Below are 23,349 nucleotides of genomic sequence, written 5' to 3' on the forward strand. Positions count from 1 at the left end.
TTTCAATGCTGGTAATTAAGGAATGATAGAAAAACTGTGTTTGGTCAGGCAAAGTGTATGGTGGTGATATTGGGTGCATTCTCTATTAGGGCATAGGGTTGGAGCTTTTCTGTGCCAAGCATGTAGATGGGGAGGTGTCTTATAAAGCCTTCCATAGCTCTTGGTTCTGATTTTCCTGGGGGAGAGAGTATCCATGTACTATGTAGAACTGTATAACCATAGACATGAGCAGGATTAGCTCTCAGAGAAGATGCATCCTTAAGCTTCTTAATTTGTGGAGACATGCTGTGTGAATGTGACTTATTCTGGCTCTACTTTTGTCACATTAATATTCAGCCCACCTAGATCCTGCTTCGTGTTGGTCACTGGGGTGTTGCCCATTATGAGGGACACTGATCGGTGGCAGTCTGTGACTTCCCTGGGTGCTTCTTGCCATGAACCTTCTTCACCCCTCTAGGGAACTAGCAGTGGTTAAATCTGCAGGATTCATTTGTCTCCATATTTTTGTTTTGTGTTTAAAGGTTAGTGAACTGGCATCTTCCTAGTTCATGGGACTTGCTTGTCTTTAGTTTTGTTGTGTGGCTGCATTGCACACATTTTGCAGCAGATTATGTTCTAGATGTCGCTGAGTGTGTGCTTGTCACAGTAGCTAAGTCAAGTGAATGTGAACCCAGGTGTCAATAGTAATGTTCTGTGTGTTGTTCGTCTAATCTAGACTCTGTATTATTTTGTCACCTGATAAGAGGAAATGCAGGTAGCGCAGAGGTGCAGCCTGGAGGGGAGAAGGTGGCCGCTTTGGGGGAGCAGTGGGGGAGCAGCGCTATACTTTAATCAATGATCATTTGAAGCTTAAAAGTGTATCTGCTTTTAACAAACTCCTGGTAAATGGGGAAACAGCAGGTATTACTCACCCATGAGTTGCAGGTCCAGAGATTAAGATCTGCTTTAAAGAGTCTTACATCACTATGCCACACCAACCGTGGGACCTAATAATGTGTACACAGGGCACGCGCAACACCGAGGCCCACTCCTCAGTTCCAATACTGCACGATAGCCCTCAGGTTTGCTGGCTCTGCATCTCCCTCACTTATCAAAAACCGAAATCTGCGTCATATTTATTAACGGTGGATACTAAAAGTCACAAGCAACCAGCTAACACTATTAAAAGCTAAGGGCATACTTACTTTTTGAATACACTGTTTATTCTCGGGAGAATAGCTCAGGGGCAACGTGCTCGCCTTGCAAGCAAGACGACATGGAGCAACACAGGTTTCATCCCCGGGTCTGCGCTTAGAAACTTCTGGGTATTAAGTGCCTTGTAAATAACCAACCATGTCATATCATATCACTTAGTTAGGGTGGCTAAATTACCGGGGTTGCAAATTATGTTCACCGACTCCATATGCAGCAACAACGCAGTAGCAATTGATACCCCTAATAACATCAATGGGGGGTATATCGAAACAAGTAACTTTAGGGTCCAGATTAAGCATCTTAGTCAAACTCTTCTGCAAAATGTCCACCGGGTTACCCCTTTCCACATTTTCAGGGAATCCAGTGATGCACAGGTTATTGCTCCCTGAGAAGTTCTCTTGCTCAGAAAGTTTGAGTATCGGTTCCTCATTTTGTAGCTGCAGTTTCCTTATTTAGTCTGCCATCATTTGAGACCTCTCATCGATTGAGGTCAAATATCTCTGTTGAATCCACCTCCAGTGACAATTGCATATAGTTCTATTCAGAGTTGAAATGCAGTGTATATCGCTGGGGTGTGATGGACAAATTCACGAGAATGTAAGAGTGCGGGAGACCGCGAAAGAGGGAAAGAGAGAGATTGTTGCACTTGTGGACTGCCGTCATTAATGACAAGGCAGTGGAGGAAAATCAGGTGAGGCAGAAACTGAACGGAACACAATAAGACTGTGCATTCATTTTAAAAATAAGTGTTGTGTGAGATGTCTAATGCAGAAACAACATGTCCTTCTATATTTCTGTGTTACAGTATTGAAATTAAAAAGATTTTTTTAAAAGCAGAGCCCTGAGATTGTTTGCCATACGTGCTTTTACCAATAATGGTGCACGTGGACTAAAAATGACGGCATGGAAAGCTGTCCAAAGGAATGCTCAATGCTTATGATTGACTCAAAAATAGCCATTACGTTTGGTTGTTTGAGTGACAAAAGTCTGACTATGGCTTTTATAAAAACGACTTTTGTAAGGCTCCTTAAACACAAGACGTTATTGTAACCTGCAATCTTTTGTAGCGAAGCATAAGGCCTTCGTAAAGACCAGTACAGTACCTCTATTTGCATGGGTCATTTCTCCTCTGTTTAAGGACCTCATTTAGTGTCTGGCGGTATTTCCTGAGGAAATACCTCCTGTGATGAATCAACGTCCGGGCCACCAGTGGTCCAGGGATGAATATCGGTTTCTAAACCATCAATCAGCCCCATTCCTCAAGTGCACCACAAGGGATCCAAACAGATTGGAAACACAAGCAAATTATAAACCTCCTTGTCCAATTTTGGTAATGTGGGCGGAACAGCAGGCTTATCTCTGCGAGGTCGTGGATCGTTGGTTAGTTGCAATACAGCGAAAATACAATTATTAGCCAATTATAAAAGGGACTGTCCAGTCAATGTTGTATAACAATATCTATGTTATTATTATTCAACAGACAATAATTCTAGCACACTACAAAATACAATCCACCCTGTAAAGGAATGCAGAGGACAGACAGTTTCAAGAAGGAAAAGGAATGCAATCTGGATACTCACGGGAGGGTAGTCGATAAAGTAATCACAATAGTTCAAGGAGACTTGGTTTCAGCACAAAGGGAGCAATGGGTCATAAAATGTCACCAGCGGCCTTCAGAGAAGGATTAGGGGGACAGAACCACAAAGTACCTTGTGCTTGTAGAGGTTATTGGTGCTCGACAGGGTGTAGTCGGTTTCAGGGCACTTTGCAGCTCCTGCAACAGAGTTCAAGACGGGAGACAGCTGCAGGTATCAGGCGGCAGGCAGTTAGGCGAGCAAGGCTGGATGGACAGCTGCAGGCTGGCCTACACGGCGCCTCAGGGTCAGGAATCACTGTCTTGGTGCCGGTTGGCGGTTCTGAAGCACTAGTCGAGGTGTCTCGGACGACTTTAGCAACTGTGCCATGACAACAGTCAGTGGTGAAGTCGGTTGCAGCTCGAGGGGCTCAACTGGCTCGAAAATGACCTTTAAGGCAGACGTCAGTAGATGCTTGTCAATGCACTCGTTCTAGGTTCTTCACTGGGCTTGTGTCATCCTTTAAGGAGGACGGCCAAAAGCTGAGGAGACTGTTGTAGGCACTGGCCTTGTCCTGGGTTTGGTTCAGAGACTCTCTGGCACTTCCCACCTAGGAAGCTTGCTGCAGAGCCTAGCAGGGCACACTGTGTGCTGGCTGGGGGCCTGTTCTCGAGCTGCTGGAGGGTACTCTGGATTCAGTATCTCCCTTTGTTCCCTGGGAGATGTTTAGCAGAGAAGTCTTGCTTTCCTCTTTGGAGATCCTGGCCTTCTTCCACTGGCAGAAGATGTAAGGCAGACTGTACCTTCAGCCAGGGTCCACTACTGAGTTCTTCTTCGTTCTCCTTTTCATGTCTTCAGATGATCTGCCCAAAAGAGAGGCTCAGCCCTCTTTTAAAGCAAATGGGACACATTGATTGGTGTAGGATAAGCCTACCTTACTAAACCAATGCTGGGTCCCCACCAACAATCTCCTATTCCACCCATCTCCCTGTCAGTTGTGGATCAAATGAGCTCTCTAGTTAATGAGAGTTCTCTGTGGTTCCTGATTAAAGCGGCAGGTCTCCCTTGGAGCTTGCGGTCAGAACTGACTATCTGTCTCTATCAATCCACATACTCGTACCTTCTGAATGGGGTTCCCCCTGCAGGGGTTGCCTACTGTAGACACAGTCCCAGAAATGAAAGGTCACTGCCCTTGATACTGAGGGACAAGAGTTGTCTTCAGGTTGACACAGCGCATCTCAAAGGTTGTTGGGTTTTCCTGTCTCCTTTGTTAACCTCTGCAGCCAGGCCCCATGTGGGCCTTTTTTAAGTATACTCTATTAGTGTGTTAATTATGTCAATTGATGCCACCATCTGCAGAGCGTAAGGAAACAGTCAGGGCGTATCCATGGAGCCTTTGCTAGTTAATTAGGCTGGCCATGGCAGGAGAAAGGTTTTGCCTTTGCCCTTCTGAGATGCCTTGATGTGCTCTTGGCTGTCATAATTCAATTGTGGGCTTTTGTCCATCCAGAGTACACTGGTCTATGTGTATGTTGTGCGGATTAGCCCCACACATTTCCCGGAGGTTGATCTACCATCATTCAATTTCATTTAAAATTTTGAAAAAGCCCAGGCGAGCACACACCCACCGTGCTGATGGTCGAATTCCTCTCACCCACAGACTCAAATACCTTTATGGTATATGGTTATAGGAAGGGGCTGCAAGATTCCCAGACATGAAGACACTTATTTTATTTCTCATTTTGGAGTCCCATAGGGAATTGCATATTACCGCACAGAGTAATTACCATATGCAGTTATGGTTTTGTGTGGAGGATATTTTCATGCGAGTTTTGCTGAATTTATATTTTGAAATTCTGAATTTGGGTTGTAGGAAATGTGTGTGAAAACGCTTTACTGCACCAGCAAACTTTTCATGGGGCCCTAAATGGGCCATTTGTTTTTTGTTTTGTTTTTGGTTCTCGCAAAATGTTGTGCATACTGAGTTATGTCGAAAAACAAATAGGTTTTAATTGATGGGTAACGTTCACTGCTGCAGATATGTGATTTTAAAAAAAAAATCCTGTTTTATTCATTTGGTATTTTGCAATGCCCTCATGTGAATGTTGGGGCTTCGGAAGGCTAAATCTCACACACCTAAGAAGCATTTGGTTTCTTCCTCTTCCATAGATGAACGGGACGCTGTGCAGAAGAAAACCTTCACCAAGTGGGTTAACTCCCATCTGGCCCGAGTCTCGTGTCGGATAAGTGACCTCTACAATGACCTGAGGGATGGCTACATGCTGACGAAGCTGCTGGAGGTGCTTTCCGGGGAACATTTGGTAAGCGCTTCCACGTCACCGGATTTGACTCGCACCGCGGGCGCTTTTGTGTAGTAGCTAGTCGGACTGTACTGTACAACATGATGCTCTAAATCCAATAGGGAACCAGACCACACACTTTTAGATGATAAAAAAAAGAACAGACATGAGCATTGCATTTCTAGGTATCAGATGTCTGAAGCATACACTTTTTATTAACGGACTCGCCATGTCTAGTAGACAGCCAACACCAGGCATTAATGGGCAAAGACATTTAAGATATGTTATCTGGTCGCATGTAGCTTAATGTGTGCCATTTGCATGGTGCTCCGGGATCTGCAAGACCTGCATTTGGTTGGAGATGGTTGGGGCGGAAGTTAGCGGGAGTAGAGAGAAGACAGTGGGAGGTTGCTGTGTCTATGGCGTTGAGGCGTGGATGTCATGAGACACTAGTAACTAGTTTATGGGAGACCTTGTAGGTGTGTTTGGATGAAGAGTGTCTCATGAGCCCTGGCCTGGGTGTACACTGGGTGGCTCTGTTTCGTATTAAGTGTAAATTGATTGTACTAAGAAATGCCATCCAATGTACAGACAGTTGTTGTTCCCTGTATCATGACCCCAAATTAATTCCCATGTTCTTGTAACTGATGAAAGGCACTGACATCTTCAAGAAGAAAAGTAAGCAAAATGCACCAGGTGCAATCTGAGGTTATTTTTGCTGATTCATCAAACGTTCGGTTCTAGCTTTCCATAAGCAAAGTGCACACAGGGCAAATTGTTCAAGGAAATGCGAATTAAGTAATCAGGTTAAAATAATGCAGATGCCAGCAAATAGTATTAGACTCAGAACTTACATGTGGGAAACTTCCCTGGCTTGGTGCACTATCAAAAAACTGGTATTTATCCCGTCACTCCAAAAGGAGAACAGTTATAGTGTTGACTTTTTCCAAACGGCAGAAGGAGCACTATACAAGTAAACACGCGCACTTTCATTGAGACATAAAATTGGGGTGTGCGAAAAATAAGAAATCATTTTTTACATTAAAACATTTTTAGTAAAAAATGAACATGAATGAAAGATAGAGTGAATAAAATGTGGACGATATTAAGAAAATAGAAATGCTTTCAGTTCTTTACAGAAAGTAAGAAGAGGCGTGCAAGGGCGTATCGATGCATATTGCACATTGGGGGAATGGCCACGAAAGCAGCATGTTTTGCGGTAAGGGCATGCTAGTGGTTTGCTTCTGGTGTAGGAGGCCACCTGAAAGAATTCACTTTTCTGAATGATATGGTGGATTCTGAAGTTAAAGTGCCTCGAAGGCATGCAACAAACCTTAAGCTGAATCCTGACTAACCAGTGAACGGTTTTTAAAATGGGTGCAATGTGATAAAACTCATTTGCCCTAGCAGCCTGTTGTGTGGCAATATGCAAAGCAGATTAACAGGCCGATTCATGGAATTAATGTGCGCCAAAAATCTCTGCGCAAGCGTGCGAAAGTGTGCGAATTGCAGCACAAGTGCGAAAATCGCAGTGCAAGCAGGCGAAAACCGCGCACATCGATTCATGGAAGTCCGTGCGCGTGTAAATACTGGGATGTGCGCCAAAATCCTGCGTGGCGCACGCGGGCGCACACATCATCAAACGGCTTGCGATACGCTCACAGCGAAAGCGCACATAGCGTGGTGCACACAACAAAAGTAGGCAGAACACGGGGCGTAACACGCGGAATGGGGAACAACGCGTGAAAATGTGGGCGTTACGGGGGAAGTACAGGAGGCAAATGCACGGAACGCCCTCACGCACGCCTACAACACGTATTCATGGAATCGAACAGGGGAAACGCGTGCTCCAAAAAAGACGCGCTAATCCGGAAACACGTACACCAGCAGGAAGCAGGCGTTGCGGACCCGCGCAGCATAAAAGTGCACGCAAACAACAAACAAGCTCAGACGCTACAATAAATATACTGTTCCCCGCAGCAGTGGTCGTGGGACACCGCAGGAGGAGGAGGATAGTCAGGGCCAGAATTTTTACACCCAGGACCAGCCTTTTTGGGATGCCTGATGACCAGGTGTATGGGAGGTACAGGTTTCCACCTCACATAATACTCGACCTGGTGAGTGAGTGGGAGGATGACCTCACATCACCCACATTGTGCTCCCAAGCATTGAGCCCCTTGGAAAAGGTGCTCAATGTACTGCACTTCTTGGCCACTGGTTCATTTCAGCGGACAAGTGCCATAGTGTGGGGGGGGTGTCACAGGCCACGCAGTCACGCTGCCTACACCAGGTGTTGGCCATCATGACTGCACGCCCATCAGTCCGCAGGCACATATACCTGCCCAGAACACCTGTAGAAAGGCAGGCTGCCGTCCAGGATTTTTACGGGGTGGCACACTTCCCCAAAGTGCTAGGTGCCATTGATTGCACCCATGTGGCTCTACGTCCTCCCAGGGCAACTGAGCACATCTATAGAAACCGCAAGCACTGGCATTCCATCAACGTGCAGGTAATATGTGATGCCAAGGGAATCATCACCTCAGTATATGCCAACTATCCAGGGTCCACCCATGACAGTTTCATTTACAGAATGTCAACCCTAAACCGGGACCTAGAAGCTGGGTGGCATGGCGATACATGGCTGCTTGGTGAGTATAAATGCCTCTGCACATGCATGCATGTCAGATACTGAGTAATGTCACAACCCCACTAATGATACCCATCATCACCTCCCCAGGGGACAGTGCCTACCCTCTGAGCACCCACCTGATGACGCCAATTCGGAAACCCACCACACCACCCAAGGTAAGATACAACACAGCCCATATTGCAACCCGGGGCATAGTGGAGCGCACATTCGGAGTGCTCAAGTCACGCTTTCGCTCCCTTGACCGCTCTGGTGGGCAGCTGCTATACGCGCCACCAGTAGTGTGCAGGATCATAGTGGCAGCATGTGTCCTGCACAACGTTGCAACCCGCCGGAGCCTGCCGGTGGACATGGTGGTGCCCCCACATCCCCAACCACAAGCACGGCCGCTGCGCATGGGAGGGGAAAGGGCACATGGTGAGGCAGCCCGTACGCAGCTGGTGGCTAATTACTTCACCTAAAATCACACCCCTGTGGAGTGCACACAGCCCTGGTACATACCAGCTGACAATCAATGATGATGACATAAGGGACAGTCAACTGTCACAACCATACCAGCCTGAGATTGGTCACCTGGAAGTGTTACATTGTGTGCATCCCTACCTACCTAAAGACAACCAATGCTGTGTCACAAAAAGACACACATTTATGCTGCATGAATGACTACCCCCTTGCAAAATAGAACATGAAAACAGCGCCATGTCACCCAACCCCTCCCCATCTCCGCTACCCAACACACCATGGCATGATATGCAATGCGAAAGCAAACAAAGGAATGCACAACACATGACACAAGTGTCACAAAGTGCACTGTCCCAAATGGAAACAGGCCACAGACAATATGCTCCCAGTAATCAATAACAAACAGCACACATGACCAAATACTTACCAGCAACACAATACAGCAACACAGGATGAAACATTGCCAAAATATGACAGTACCAAATCAAAGTAGTGTAGGTTTTACAACCTGAATACGCCAGCACATCCACCCCTTCCAACTGCAGAGTGCTGACATCAGGCAAATGTGTCAGTGTACTGCATACAACATGAACTGCATCCGCAAAGGAGACGGCCTTGTGAAGACATGAAGAAGGTACCTGTGAATAAGGAGGAAGACATGGATGCACAAGCACATATCAATACACCATGCAGTATTCAATATAACAACAATCCCCACTAGGGATGTACACACAGTTTTGACTACAGACTGCCCACACAGCTCATGGGAGCCCAATGTCACTGTGTAAGTCACTGTCACTTGGTCACACCCTTTGCAAGCCCATGGAAAGGGAAGCAGGAGGGGTGTGTGTGTCAGGAACCCAAGCATCTAACCCAAACAAAGGACAAGCCTGCATGTGCACAGCTGGAATACACAGTGGATGCCCACGGGAGCCACACAAGGCAACACACTGTAAAAAAAAAAAAAAAATGGCCATGTGGGGGCCAGGGGGGAGGGAGGCCACCCAGGAGGTTCGAGGACAGGGTGCACACCAACACCCACCTGCATGGATGTTGCGGAAAAAAAATACCTCCATGGGCTCATGGCCTGCACGGCTACGCTATTGTGGGAGAACCGCTGCTGTCGCTCTCTTCACCCTCTGCTTCTGCATCAGGAGGTGGTGGTGCTATGGGAGGCAGCCCACGCAAAGCCCTGGTATGGTCCTCCGTGGCAGCAAGCATGCAGGTGTTGAAGGTCTGATTCTGGAGGATGATAGTGCAGAGATCCCCATGCAGCACCTCATGGGTTGCCTGCATTTCTGCACGCATGGTCTCGCGTGATGCCCGGATCTCCTCCCGAGTTGCCTTCAGCTCAGCTGAGAGCGAACGTGTGAGCTGCTCCAGCTGCTGTTCTGACCTTAAATTTCAGGAAGCCTCAGGTTCACTTAGAGTCTGCCTGAGGAACTGGAGTTCTAACCTCAGGGCTTCCCTGTGGCCTTGTGACTCTACAGAAATGGCTTCCCGCAGAGTCTCCAGTGCCGCCCGTCGGTCCCTGTTGGACGCCAACATGTCTTCCCTGTGTGATTGGCAAATGGAGTCTGTTGCCTGCTGTTGTCGCTCCATCTGCCTTTCAGGGGGGAGAATGGAATTGGCCACCCTCTCCATTTCCTGAGCCATCATTTCAACTGATGCTCCCTGTTTTGCTGCTATACTGTACATGGAGTTTTCCCATACAGTATTTCCTGGTGGTGCGCGGCCACTGCGTCGGCGGGCACCACACCTGTTTGGGGCAAGGCGATCTGCACCTTGCTGTGCCGGCACTGCCTGAGGCTGCAGGACTGCATTCCCCCTCTGATCTGCTGGCCCAGGAACAGGATCAGATGTTGTGGAGTGTGACCCTGCATCCGTAACCGCCAAAGACGGAGTTACCAACACTGACATCCCCATAGAGGGTTCTACCTCTGGTGCAGGTGGGTTGGACAGAACAGAATCCCTGCCAGAAAAACTCACCTGCGACAGCACATAAGTAACCTCAACTGATTCAGCACCTGAATCATGGAGGTCTGTGGAGGTGCAACCAGAGACACCCCTGGACGGTATGGTCTGCAATAAGATTGGGTTTTCACCCACCAGCACACCACATCCTCCACTGGTGCCCGGTCGTGCCTGAGATTCCTCCTGGGTCTGCACCATCTCCTCAACCTCAACAGCATCAAGTGCGTCATCACCTGCAAAAACATGAAAGACAACAAATGGAAACAGGCATGAGCACCGTAGCACACACATAGGCCTGACAAGCCAGAGATCAAGTACATGATTTACACATGTCCAACATGCCATTAACCCTGGCATGCATGCACTGTCAATGAGTTGGAAGGGGAGGCAAAAAGCAGACACTGAGGACACCAAGATGGAAAAGCAACACATTTTCTGCATGCCTGTGAGTGGCATGTCCAATACACATACATGACACATGCCAGAACACAGATGGCATGTAGCCTAGCCATGGTACATTTGACAAGTACAGCCATATGTCAGTGAATGAGTACTTTCACCCATCCATGTGAGATTGACATGATGAGATGGAAAATGCTAAATAGTGTGACAAAATACGCATTTGCCACACACTGCAACACATCCAGTGTACAATAATACAGTGATTGCAGGCAGATGTACACATCAATGGTTGGTCACTTCAACATGACAGGAAACAACTATCATGTTCCACATTCAAACAGGCCCCAAAAATTAATCTGAGCAGGCCAATACTCAATCAGCCTGAATGGTCTAATCATTCACATAACAAGGCAACAAATGTGGGCAAATGTGGGGTGTAATCAATGACAGAAGCATGTCACATATGTGGCATTAGGGCTGAAAAATGCGTTGCGAAGATGGGAGAATTGAAACAATCAGCCTGAATGAACACTGAAAAATTCAGAACAATGTTGTAGCAAGATGACAGTTCAAGGGCAACTGAAGTAATGTGGTGCTAATTGGCTACTGTGGGTAGAAGGGATACTGTCATACCCAAATCCAAGGCCGGTGAATGTTTTGGAGGAAGCACATGGGTGACCCATACCACTCAGGAGTACACACCCTCACCTGACACTCAATCAGAACCTGTCACCCAAACAACATACACATGGATTACACACAGATGCATGGGCACTCACCGGACAATGCGTCGTGATCTGGTAGGTCTCCCACGCCTTGGATCTGTTCCTTTGTGACGAAGGTTCCAGCAACAAACTCATGTTCAGTGAGTTGGTTGTCCTCTGGTGGAGAACCACCGCCAGTCACCAGGGTAGAGGCATGATTTGAGGGCAGCTTGTTCTTTGCTCTGCGTTTCAGGTCATTCCACCGCTTGTAGCAATCATCAGCTGTGCGCCTCACAAATCCAAGGGCACTAATGTGGTCCGCGATGGTCTGCCAGTGTGCCCTACGTTGACCAGGTGTGGTCTTGCACCCTGCAGTCACCACCATTTTGCGGCTATGTGCCGACACATAGGCCACAAGTGCATCAAGTTTGGCGTCATTAAAGCTAGGCTTCCTTGACGTGCCGGAGTGTGTAGCCGTGTCTGGGGTCTCAGCCTGTAGTGCCAGAGCACCCTTCTTCTTCTTTTTCAAAGGTCTTGCGGATCCTGAGTGGCTTACGCCGCTCTGGTCAGTAGGGGCAGAAGTGCAGGTGGACTGAGTACTAGAAGTGTGCAAATGCACAATGACCATATGTCTTGGTGCAGGCATTGGCTGCAGGGGGACGTTGGCAGGGCCAACGTCGGTTTGATGGACCTGGACCAACACTGTCCCAGATGGGAGACTCAGAGCTGGGGTGGATAGAGCTGCAGCTGCCCCTGCAGCCTCCCCACCCTGCCTACTTGGGGCAGCAGATGACATTGCTGCCCCAGATCCACGTAGCCTGGTGACAGCAACTTGCACCGCCACACGTGGCTTAGACTTGCTGACCAGAAGTCAGCCTGGGAGTCATCCTGTGCCGGTTCAGGTGCCAAAATGGGCCGGTCCAACAAGGGCTGAGCTGGCATGTGGTCAGCTACATTTCCCACAACCATGGGGGGGCATGGGTGTCCCTGATTGCTCCTCCACACACGGGGGTCTAAGGGCACCCTGCAAATCCTGGCCACGTCCCCTACCGCGCCCACCACGCCCACCTTTTGGAGGTCGGCCACCTTTGCCTCCCTTACTGCTTGTTCGCCTCCCAACCATGGCACTGATGTTGTTGTGCGTATGGGAGTTGCAGTAAACAATTGTCCTGGGCAATTGGGGTGAAAGGGGTAGGGTACTAGATGGAATTCGTACCCTAGTGCTCTAGCAAGGCTGTATGTGACCCCTGGGGGAAGATGGCGGGTCACGCAATGCACAGGCACCCCAAAAACAAAAGTACTCGTGCACGCAACCCCTGCTAGACCACCTGCGTGGAAAAATAAACCTGCACTACGCTGTGGCACACAGAAACACAAAAATAAGTGTACGCGTGTTACACACAGCCTACAATGACCTCTGAAGGGGTACGCGACACACGGGGGCAACCACAGTTGGAAAATACGTGCGCAACTCACCGTCTGCCTTGAAAAAGAACGTGAAAAAGACGTGTGTGTGAGCGTAGGCAACACCCCGCCAAAAGAAGAAAATAACGCAGTTTGAGGAAACAGGGAGTACGAACTGGAAACATTGTGAAGTAATCGTGTGTGAACAACAAGAAGTACAAGATACACCCGCTCCCTCTTCCACAAAAAGCACGTATAAGGAAATAGCGTGACACTCGTACCTTTTAAGCCAGCCCACACGTGAAACATCACTTACAAGCTTATGCACTTAGGCCCTTTCCTCCAATAGCACGGTGATGTGCAGTTTTCTCACCTGCTGATTCACTATGCACCCGTGTTGTGGGCAACGCCTGCGCACCTAACGTCACTGACGCACGTACGCACTAAGGGCCTTTCCTCGAATTACACGCTGACGTACAATTTTTTACATGCCAAATAACTCTGTATCAAGCTAGCCACGCGAATACACACGGAAGACCACGCTCCTGCCCAAAAGCCCATTTTCCTGCCCCCAGAGCCCGAGCACGCTCCCACCTGCCATCTGCTGCTGCCTGACTGCCTGCTGCCCACGTGCCCTGCTATTTGCTGCCTGCACGTCAGCCAGGGGTGCAGTTGCTGTGACCACCCCTGCTGGAACTGAAGACTCCCGACTGGGATACCATTGCTCCACAGCCCAGCCCCAGGACCCAGTTGCCCACCCACACCTGCCTCTGGGGTTGCCATGTCGGGCACAACACCATCTGACACCACTGGCAACCCCCAGCCAGAGAGGCAGAGGGCCACCAGCTTCAGTGTCAGGGAAATTGGTGTCCTGGTGGAGCAAGTCCTGGGGCAGTATGATGCCCTCTTTGGAAGTTCGTACGCCGACAAGGAAGGACAGACCAGGATCTGGATGGACATCGTGACTGCCATCAACGAGGAGGGGGTGGCAGTCTGCGACATCAAACATGTCCGGCAGCGCTGGGAGGACTTCAGGTCCAGGACCCTCGACAAGGTCCAGCGCTTCTTGAAGGCAGCGGACGCCAAGGGACGCCAGGGCCACCTGTCAGACCACCAAATGAGGGTCCTGGAACGCACACGCCCAGTGCTCCACGTTCAGGTCATTGAGAGGCAGACCCGTCTGGAGTCGAGCGGTAAGTGTACATGCATACTGATTGGACTGTTGTGGTGTGCCAGTAGTGTGCAGGTTGCACATGTGTTTTTGTAGGGCCATGTATGGATGTGTATGTACAGGGGCGTGAGGCTGACACATGTGAATCCTCTCATGTGTGAGACACATGGATGGTGTATGTGTTGGTAAGCATGCAGGCCAAATGCAGGTGTGGGAGCACACATGTTTGAATTCCTGTGTATGTACGTTGGCATGGTTGTGGTGTCACACTTGGATGGTGGGTCCAGCTGCATGTATCTGCACTGTGTACATGTGCATGTGTGTGTATTTGACAAGTGTGCAACTGTGATGCAACATGGATGCATGTGACACTGACATGTAGAAGGCTGAATGGCATATGTGACATGGATGGCGATCTCATCACTGCGACAGTTGCTGGAGTTGTACACATGCATGTAAGTGTGGTGGCCTGTGTGCATGTGTATTGCACTCCCCGTGTTTCATGTGACATCAGGCTCACCTTCAGCTGCTCGTGCTGTTGTTTGTGTATGGATGGTGCTGGCTGGTGGAATAATGCTGTTGAATTGCTCATGTGTGTGAGTTGAAATGACATGTGTGTTGGGGAGTGTGATGCCATGTCTGAAGTTTGACACTGACACTCATGTACAACTGTCATGTGTGTATCAGTCCATTGTCCAGTGCCCTGATGCCTGTGTTATATCTCTCCCTGTCTGCAGCGTCAACTGATGAAGAGGGCGGAGAGGGTGCTGTGGAGCAGAGCGGCAGGGATCGCACCACCAGCTGGAGACGCAAGGCCCGGCTCCCCTCCCAGGTTGCCATCTTGTCGGGGAGTGAGGAGTCTGGTGCCGCATCCCAGGCTGCAGCTGCCGAGGGTAGGTCCAAGAGGCGGAGGTTGGAGGTGGACTCCTTTGCAGCAGAAGGGGCAGTTGAGACCCCACAGGGTCCGAGGGAGGAAGATGGCACGGAGTCATCCAGGTTGGTGGGGGGTTTGGTGGAGGAGGAGGCCGTGGAAGACACACACACAGGGTCTGGAGGTGGGGATTCCACTGGTGCTAGTGGTGCAGTGCAGGGGCAGGGACAGGAGGCAGCACAGGCCACCGTGGAGGTGCCTGTGTGTAATCCTGTCCCGATCCTGTGACTGCATCATCCCGCACCAGCAGGGATGCCCATGTCCAGACCCGTTTTCAGGAGGGGATCCGCTTACAACAACTGGCCTTCCTCTCCCTGCGGACGTGGCTATCCGGGACCGGGTTGAGCCTGTCCTGAGTGGGATGGCGTTGCGTCAACGGGGCATGCGAGGTGACCTGCAGTGTTTTCGTGAAGACACTGCACGTCATCTCGAATGCCTCATTGACCGCGTTGACCTACTGGGACTGGTCACCAGGGCTGGATTCCTCAGTTTGCTGGACCTTGTTCCGACTCCCTCCTCACCTGAACACCCTAAGCGCCAGTCATCCTCCATGCCATCTTCCCACCCATGTATCACCTGGGTACCCAGTGGAGCTGCTTCTGACCCAGCGGCCAGGCTGGTGGGGGACACATCCCTGCCACAGTCGGGAGTCGGACGTCCAGCAGGGGTGGCCACCACGACAACTGCACCCCAGCCAGAGGAGGACATGCAGGCAGCAAGACCAGGGGCACAGGCACAACAGCAGCAGCAACAAGGTGGGAGCCATGATAGCTCGGGGCCATCGACATCGGAGGGGAAGGCATTGGCCAGAGGGCGGGAGGACCCAGGATTACAAGTGTCTTCCGTGTTGCAGCGGTTGGGCCACGCCATAGATGCGGAGCGGCAGCGGGCAGAAGAGGCACGGCTCACAATGGTCAGGGCGGAGAACTCCATGCGGAGGGCACTGAGGCGGGCCGAGTGCCTCGAGGCAATTCGCAGGGAGTTGGAGGTCAACATGTCATCGTACCTGCGAATCCTCAGGGCCATGGAAGAGGACCGCCTCCAGGACATTGAGCAGGAGTTCAATGATGCCCTGTCCCAGGACATCGAAAAGTGAGCCGTCGGACTTGCCCGCTGCCATTGTAAATAGTTTTTAGTGTTAGGTTTCATTTTCATTTTCCTTTGATTTGTGTGATTGGACTATGCCCAACACATTTGTATATAGTTTTTTTCTTAGGTAGTTTCTTAGGTAGGTTTCATTTCTTTCGTTGGGTTCATGGACCCTTGACAATGGATTGTACATAGTTGGACAATGGATGTATTTGAACTTTTCATTTGGATTTGAACATGGATTAATGGATTTTTCTTTTTGACAATGGATTGTTCATAGTTGGACAATGGATTAATTTGAACTTTTTCTTTGGATTTCACCATGGATTAATGGATTTTTCTTTTTACGTTTCCTTTGGATTTGCTTTGGTGGAGGGAGAGTTTTGACTATTTTTCTTTTGGATTTCTTTGGATTGGTTATACTTTTCATTTACTCATCTTTTGGACATGCTTTTCATTTCATGTTTGCTATTTTATTATGCTTTCATTTCATTGCTTTATTTTTGTCCATAATACATTTTGATATTTTACTTCCATGTGTGTGATTCGCTCATTGGGTTCATGCATGTGAAGATGTGGGTTTACGCAATCAATGCCAACCAGTGTGTGTGTGTGTGACGGACATGTGTTGATGTACATAGTTGACTTTTGGTTTGTGTCTTGAGATAGGCATGTCAGTGTGGGGTGGATTGGGAAATCATTGCGTCTCAAGACTGGGGTTACGTGCTGTGGTATTTTGGTGTAGAAGTGGGCCATGATTGTGCATCTTTATGTCATGTGGGGGGGCATGAGTGGGGGCCTACTGGCAGGTGCCCCTCACTGCTGGGGGGTGGAGGTGCAGGGGGACATGAGTGGGGCCTGCTGGCAGGTCCCCCTCACTGCTGGGGGTGGGGGTGCAGGGGGACATGAGTGGGACATGAGTGGGGGCCTGCTGGCAGGTGCCCCTCACTGCTGGGGGGTGGGGGTGCAGGGTCACATGAGTGGGACCTGAATGGGGGCCTGCTGGCAGGTGCCCCTCACTGCTGGGGGGTGGGGGTGCAGGGGGACATGAGTGGGAGCCTGCTGGCAGGTGCCCCTCACTGCTGGGGGGTGGGGGTGCAGGGGGACATGAGTGGGGGCCTGCTGGCAGGTCCCCCTCACTGCTGGTGGGTGGGGGTGCAGGGGGACATGAGTGTGGGCCTGCTGGTAGGTGCCCCTCACTGCTGGGGGGTGGGGATGCAGGGGGGGACATGTGTGGGACATGAATGGGGGCCTGCTGGCAGGTGCCCCTCACTGCTGGGGGGTGGGGGTGCAGGGGGTCATGAGTGGGTCATGAATGGGGGCCTGCCGGCAGGTGCCCCTCACTGCTGGGGGGTGGGGGTGCAGCGGTACATGAGTGGGGGCCTGCTGGCAGGTGTCCCTCACTGCTGGAGTGTGGAGGTGCAGGGGGACATGAGTGGGGGCCTGCTGGTAGGTGCCCCTCTGCTGGGGGGTGGGGGTGCATGGGGACATGAGTAGGACATGAGTGCGGTCCTGCTGGCAGGTGCCCCTCACTGCTGGGGGGTGGGGATGCAGGGGGACATGAGTGGGGGCCTGCTGGCAGGTGCCCCTCACTGCGGGGGGGGGGTGGGGGTGCAGGGGGACATAAATGGGACATGAATGGGGGCCTGCTGGCAAGTGCCTCTCACTGCTGGGGGTAGGGGGTGCAGTGGGACATGAGTGGGGGCCTGCTGGCAGGTGCCCCTCACTGCTGGGGGGTGGGGGTGCAGGGGGACATGAGTGGGACATGAATGGGGGCCTGCTGGCAGGTGCCCCTCACTGCTGGGGGGTGGGGTTGTAGGAGGGGGACATGAGTGGGGGCCTGCTGGCAGGTGTCCCTCACTGCTGGGGGTGGGGGTGCAGGGGGACATGAGTGGGACATGAGTGGGGGCCTGCTGGCAGGTGCCCCTCACTGCTGGGGGGTGGGGGTGCAGGGGGACATGAGTGGGGGCCTGCTGGCAGGTGTCCCTCACTGCTGGGGGGTGGGGGTGCAAGCGGACATGAGTGGGACATGAGTGGGGGCCTGCTGGCAGGTGCCCCTCACTGCTGGGGGGTAGAGGTGCAGGGGGACATGAATGGGACATGAATGGGGGCCTCTGGCAGGTGCCCCTCACTGCTGTGTGGTGGGGGTGCAGGGGGACATGAGTTGGTGATCACTAGTGCAAGGTGACATGTGGCCTGGCTGGGGGGTATGCCCATGGTGGATGGGCTGCCTGCGGGGCATGACCAGGGGTGCAGGGTAGTCCCCTGTGGTGTGGGCTGCCTGCAGGGCCCGTGTAGGGGGTAGAGGGCACACCTGGGAGGACCCACACTGCCAATTCACATGTGGGACTCCCCACGCACCCCACTGGATACGCGTACCCCGCTCTGACAGCGAAATTGTGTGTAAAACGTCCTGCGCACCCCCGAAATATGCGTACCCCGCCCGCACAGGGACAACCGCGTGTGAAACTTCCCGCGCACCCCCAAAATACATGTACCCTGCTCGCACATGGCCAATCGCGTGTGAAACTTCGCGCGCACCCCCGAAATACACGTACCACGCTCGCACAGGGCCAATCGCGTGTGAAACTTCCCGCGCACCCCTGAAATACACGTACCACGCTCGCACAGGGCCAATCGCGTGTGAAACTTCCCGCGCACCCCCGAAATACACGTACCCCGCTCGCACAGGACCAATCGCGTGTGAAACGTCCCACGCACCCCAGAAATACACATATCCCGCTCGCACAGGGCCAATCGCATGTGAAACTTCCCGCGCACCCCCGAAATACACGCACCCCGCTCGCACAGGACCAATCGCGTGTGAAACTTCCCACGCACCCCGGAAATACACATATCCCGCTCGCACAGGCCCTACCACGTGTGAAACTCCCCGCGAACCCCAGTAATACACGTACCCCGCTCGCACAGGCCCTACTGCGTGTGATAATTCCAGCGCACCCCAGGAATACACGTTCCCGGCTCGGGGTTTGCTGTGTAGCGGCCCTGTAAGCTCGTTCAGGGTTAGCGCAGCCCTTTGCGCTGGATTGGGGATTTTGATGGCTTTTCCTTGCGCAAGGGCGTTCTTGGGGGCGTAACTGGCGCTGCGGGATGTTCTCTGCGCCAGGGCTCTTTTTGCCTTGGTAACTCCATGATAACGCGGTGCGCCAGAATGCTGTTTAGCGCACACGGCTGGCGCATGCTGGCGCACGATCCCTCTCTGCGTTGCTCGCGTGTGCTGCCTCTGCACTGAAATCTATGAATTACCCCGTTGATCTTGGGAGGATACCTCAGGGGCTACGTGCTCGCCTTGGAAGCAAGACAGCACGGAGCAATACAGGTTCGATCACCGAGTCCGCGCTTAGAAACCTCTGGGTATTAAGCGCGTTTTAAATAACCTATCATTTCAGTAGCCTCAAGATGCATTTGGGGCAGCCCATAGCAAGGCATTACCCATATCAACGTGTACCAGTACCTGTAAATCTGATCAGAAAAGTTCCAGGGGTTCGACCGGATTTATCCTAAAGATAATGAGATTTGATAATGAGTGGCTTGAGTTTTCTTGGGCCACATCAACATTCATACAATGGGCTTCATTATGACCCTGGTGGACTGGTAACAAAGTGCCAGTATTTACATATACCAGTACTTTACCAGACTGGAAGAGTACAAGTATGCTGGCGGGGGTAATCCTACTTACCTACAGCCTAGATCTGGAGGTAACGCAGGCCCCCACCATCATAAAACAGCCGGTACTTTTGGCAGCAGTATTGCAGGTGCCGAAAATACTGGGAAATCCCCTCATGAAGCACATGATACTCCATGGAATGGGGATTTACCAGTAGTCCCACCGCCTGTAATAACCCAGTGCTGCTAGGATTTCAGGCGGAGGAAATGGTACTTGTGTTTGCCAGTATTCTGGTGGAAAATCCGCCAGGATACCGACAGACTTGGAATGAGGCCCAGTGTCTGTTATTTAAACAAAAGCCAAGAGAGCGAGCACAGGACACAAGTATCATTTGTTCCCCATTAGACCATATCAGGAATGGAATGTTTTTGTCGGGCTGAACTTCAGTTTAGCTGCCAACATTCAGGACTAAAGTACGTCCGGAGACTCCTTCAGGCATGAGACATCCACGTGTGGCACTTCGTTGGTACAATTGACTGTCATGTACATATTGGTGGATGCCTACACCATGGTCGTCCACCATACCCCACCATCTGCTCCAAAGAAAGGTGGAACAAGATAGGAGACAGGATGTACCCCTGAGGCACGCCATATAGGGGATGTGGGGAGAGCAGGCATATATTAAATACACTTGCGTGCACAGGGACAAGGTCAACTCAGGGGAAGCACAATCTGAATATTTGCTCCTGTTTTTCTGAATTACCAAATGTTCAATGCGGTTGACTCAGATTTCCTTGTTTGCTTTGACTGTTCTTAGCCACCCCTTTTGCTGCTCACATTTTTCATATGTAAAAAAGTGCCCAATTTACAAACCATTTTTGTGCCCGCAAATGATTTGTGACAAATTGCTGGTGTCACACACATTTCTCCAGCATTGGATCTTTCATGGATTGACATGCTGCTAATATTTCCTGTCGTCAGGCTGGGAATCCCTGGTTACTTTGAGTTAGTCATTTTCCTATGGAAAAACCTGACATCTTGAGTGTCCCATCAACGTCGTTGTGGATGCTTTTGGTACCTACCAATGGGACATCGAGTGTATAGCTCCGCCCTGGCTTCCCCTCAGATGTCAACCGTCTTCCGAGCTGTTGAGATTCCTCGTGTTTCTCTCCTGAGAGGAAATTATATTTCTTTGAAATGTACTTTTACTTCAAATTTCACCATCTGGTGCAACCAACTCCATACACATGGTTCCGGTTCCAACCATGGAAGCTACAGAACCTAAGAAGTCCTTAGTTAGGCCGTGCAATGCTTGCGGCCTAAAAAATGTGTATGAGGGGGACAAGTTCACGGAATGTCTTTACTGCCTCTACCAAAACCATTCCGCTGACGGCTGTGACATCTGCAGGGTTTCTCGCAAAAAACCCTTAAGGACAGCAACCATCGCCGAATCTGATGGCTCAGTGAAGCAGCCTATCCGGCATCGGAAGTTGGCTTGACACGGAGTGGGAGAGCAACCACTCCCGCTGACAAGAGGTCACCATCAAGACAGAGGTCCAACTCTGAGGAGCCGGTTGGGAAGAAACAAAAGACAGGTGAGGCAAAATCGTCCTTGGGGCATGATAAGGCAAACACTCTTTCCATGTAAAGAAACAACCAGCTGGTGAAAGGTCCCATACCGGGTCCAAACACTCTTCCAAGGGCCCATTGACGAAAGCAACGTCGGATAAACTGATGGAGAAAGGCTCTCCACCATCGTCAAAATCCGCAGACCCGTCCAGGAAATCTTCTCCATCAACGGAAAAGCCCAGAGCCAAGTCGGCTACAAAATCCTCCTCAATGTCGTCATTAAAAAAGTCTACCTTGACAAGTGGCAAAAAACCACTACTGGTCATCGGAATCTCGAAGAACCTCCTCCGGCCTTGAGTCATCATCGAGATACCTGTCAATGGCCAAATCGTCGTCGAGGTCTACTCTGATGACAAGCACCATCGATGATGGCATAGATGACAACAACAACAACAACTTCTTCATCAGGGTCTGCGGCTTGTCTCTCGTCGACGACCATTTCAACGACCACCACCTTGTCGACAACCACCTCATCGACAAACCTAAAAGAAATCATCTGCAGAAAAGCCTCTGCGCCCGTTGACCACCACTACAGAGATTTCGGAATTACCGACAGAAGGTAACATATTGTCCATAAGGGTATTTTGAAAACCCCAACTGGGTCCATGATGTAGCACGACCGAGCTGCCCTGGGAATGTCTCCAATAGAGTACCCAAATATCATGCTTGAAGACATATTGAGTACCCACTCTGTTTACGGGTAAATTGATAGATCAATGCAGTCAGTTGCGCAGCTTTTCGCATACGTGACTGGATACAGGAATGATGCATCTTCATATAAATACCTGGTAGTCGAGTTTGATGTGAAAGGAGATTACCATTCCTGTATCCAGTCACGTATGGGAAAAGCAGCACAACTGACTGCATTGATCTATCAATTTACCCATAAACAGAGTGGGTACTCAATATGGGGCGCACGCCAACTGTATATTCAATGTGTGGTCTCTGCTGTAATCTATGGCCTGGACGCCCTTATGAGTATCAACTTGAAATGGCTCCAAATCATTGAGGGAAAGTTTTGGGGAAGCTATTAGGTCTCCCACAGAGTATCCCAATGGCTATCCTGCGGTTAGAACTGGGTCTCTGCTCATTAAAAGCTTTGGCCCTAAAAAAAGAAAGCAGAACTATATACATGATCTTTAAACGCCCCAGCCAATCTACTTTTAGATAGTGTGGGAGAGGGAATTCGTAGAGAAAAAAAGAACTCAAAATGTAAGAAACATACACTCTATTTGAGGAGATTGACTGGACCCCGAAATGGGGAGATGAGTTTGTAGATATGAAATATACTCTAGGTAGGAGGGTAGATCTCTGGGATTGGCAGTGTAACTATGACCATCTTGAAAGAATGAAAAAATACAAATTTGTTAAATATGTGCTCAATACCTTCAAGAGATCTAAGAAATATATGAATTTGTGTCCCTCTGCCAACCTCTGGAGGTTTAAACTTTTGCTCAGAGTTGATCACCTACCGGTACTTGCCCCCATTGGCTCTGAACGGCAGATTCCTAAAGGCGATAGTTTTTGTAGAATATGCAAGAATAAAAAGACCAGCGAAACGTATTCTTACAGGGTGCCTTAAGATGGGGAATATTTACATAAAACATTACAGAAAATATGTTCATCATCTAGACTTTATTAAAGATGTATCCTTTTGGTATCAATGCATTAACACACTAAATGCGGGATTACACCTATCCCTGTATAGGGTTTGGTTAGTGGTAGAGGAAGTTATGGGCCAATGATGATGAAAAGCATGCTGTGATCTAAGTATGGAAATCAAATGAAAATCCCATCAAAGACATTTGGCATGGAGGAGGGGGAGTCTTCATTGCTAGTGTAATCCAATGTGAAACCATAAAGATTCAGTAGGCTAGTCAGTTATCAGTGTATATAGCTAAGAGAAGCCTGGGTTATTTGAATTGAATTGTTATTAAGGATTATTATCATTGATTGTTTAACCCTGAATATTTTAATCCTGAATATTTTAATAGGATGTCTGCTAACTGAGTTAAGAAAGGTAATCAATTGTGTGTAAACTGAATGTTTTATTTATGTTTTAAGTTCGATGTTAGATTTTCCTTTTCTTGTACTGTGATTTAATTATGTGAAAAGTTTTTCTTTGTAAAAAAAACGATAACACATTAAATTAAATTAAATTTTGCAGCATGAGATTACCTCAGATTTTGAGCCCCCACCAGAGGAATGTCCAGGTGTCTTTGAATCCGACCCTTAAGAAG

At 49.9% G+C, this 23,349-nt stretch overlaps 1 protein-coding gene across 3 annotated transcripts in view; it reads left to right on the forward strand.

Annotated features, from left to right (window-relative positions):
• Positions 1–23,349, forward strand: part of SPTBN4 (spectrin beta, non-erythrocytic 4) — a 1,591,326-nt gene that overhangs the window by 445,189 nt on the left and 1,122,788 nt on the right. For all 3 annotated transcript variants that reach the window (XM_069644494.1, XM_069644495.1, XM_069644496.1), the window contains one exon: positions 4,938–5,089. In XM_069644494.1, the coding sequence (XP_069500595.1) occupies positions 4,938–5,089 (152 nt within the window). The remainder of the gene's footprint in view (positions 1–4,937; positions 5,090–23,349) is intronic.

Source organism: Ambystoma mexicanum, chromosome 2p (assembly GCF_040938575.1).
Source record: "Ambystoma mexicanum isolate Mex_15411 chromosome 2p, UKY_AmexF1_1, whole genome shotgun sequence".
In the NCBI taxonomy this organism is placed as follows: domain Eukaryota; kingdom Metazoa; phylum Chordata; class Amphibia; order Caudata; family Ambystomatidae; genus Ambystoma; species Ambystoma mexicanum.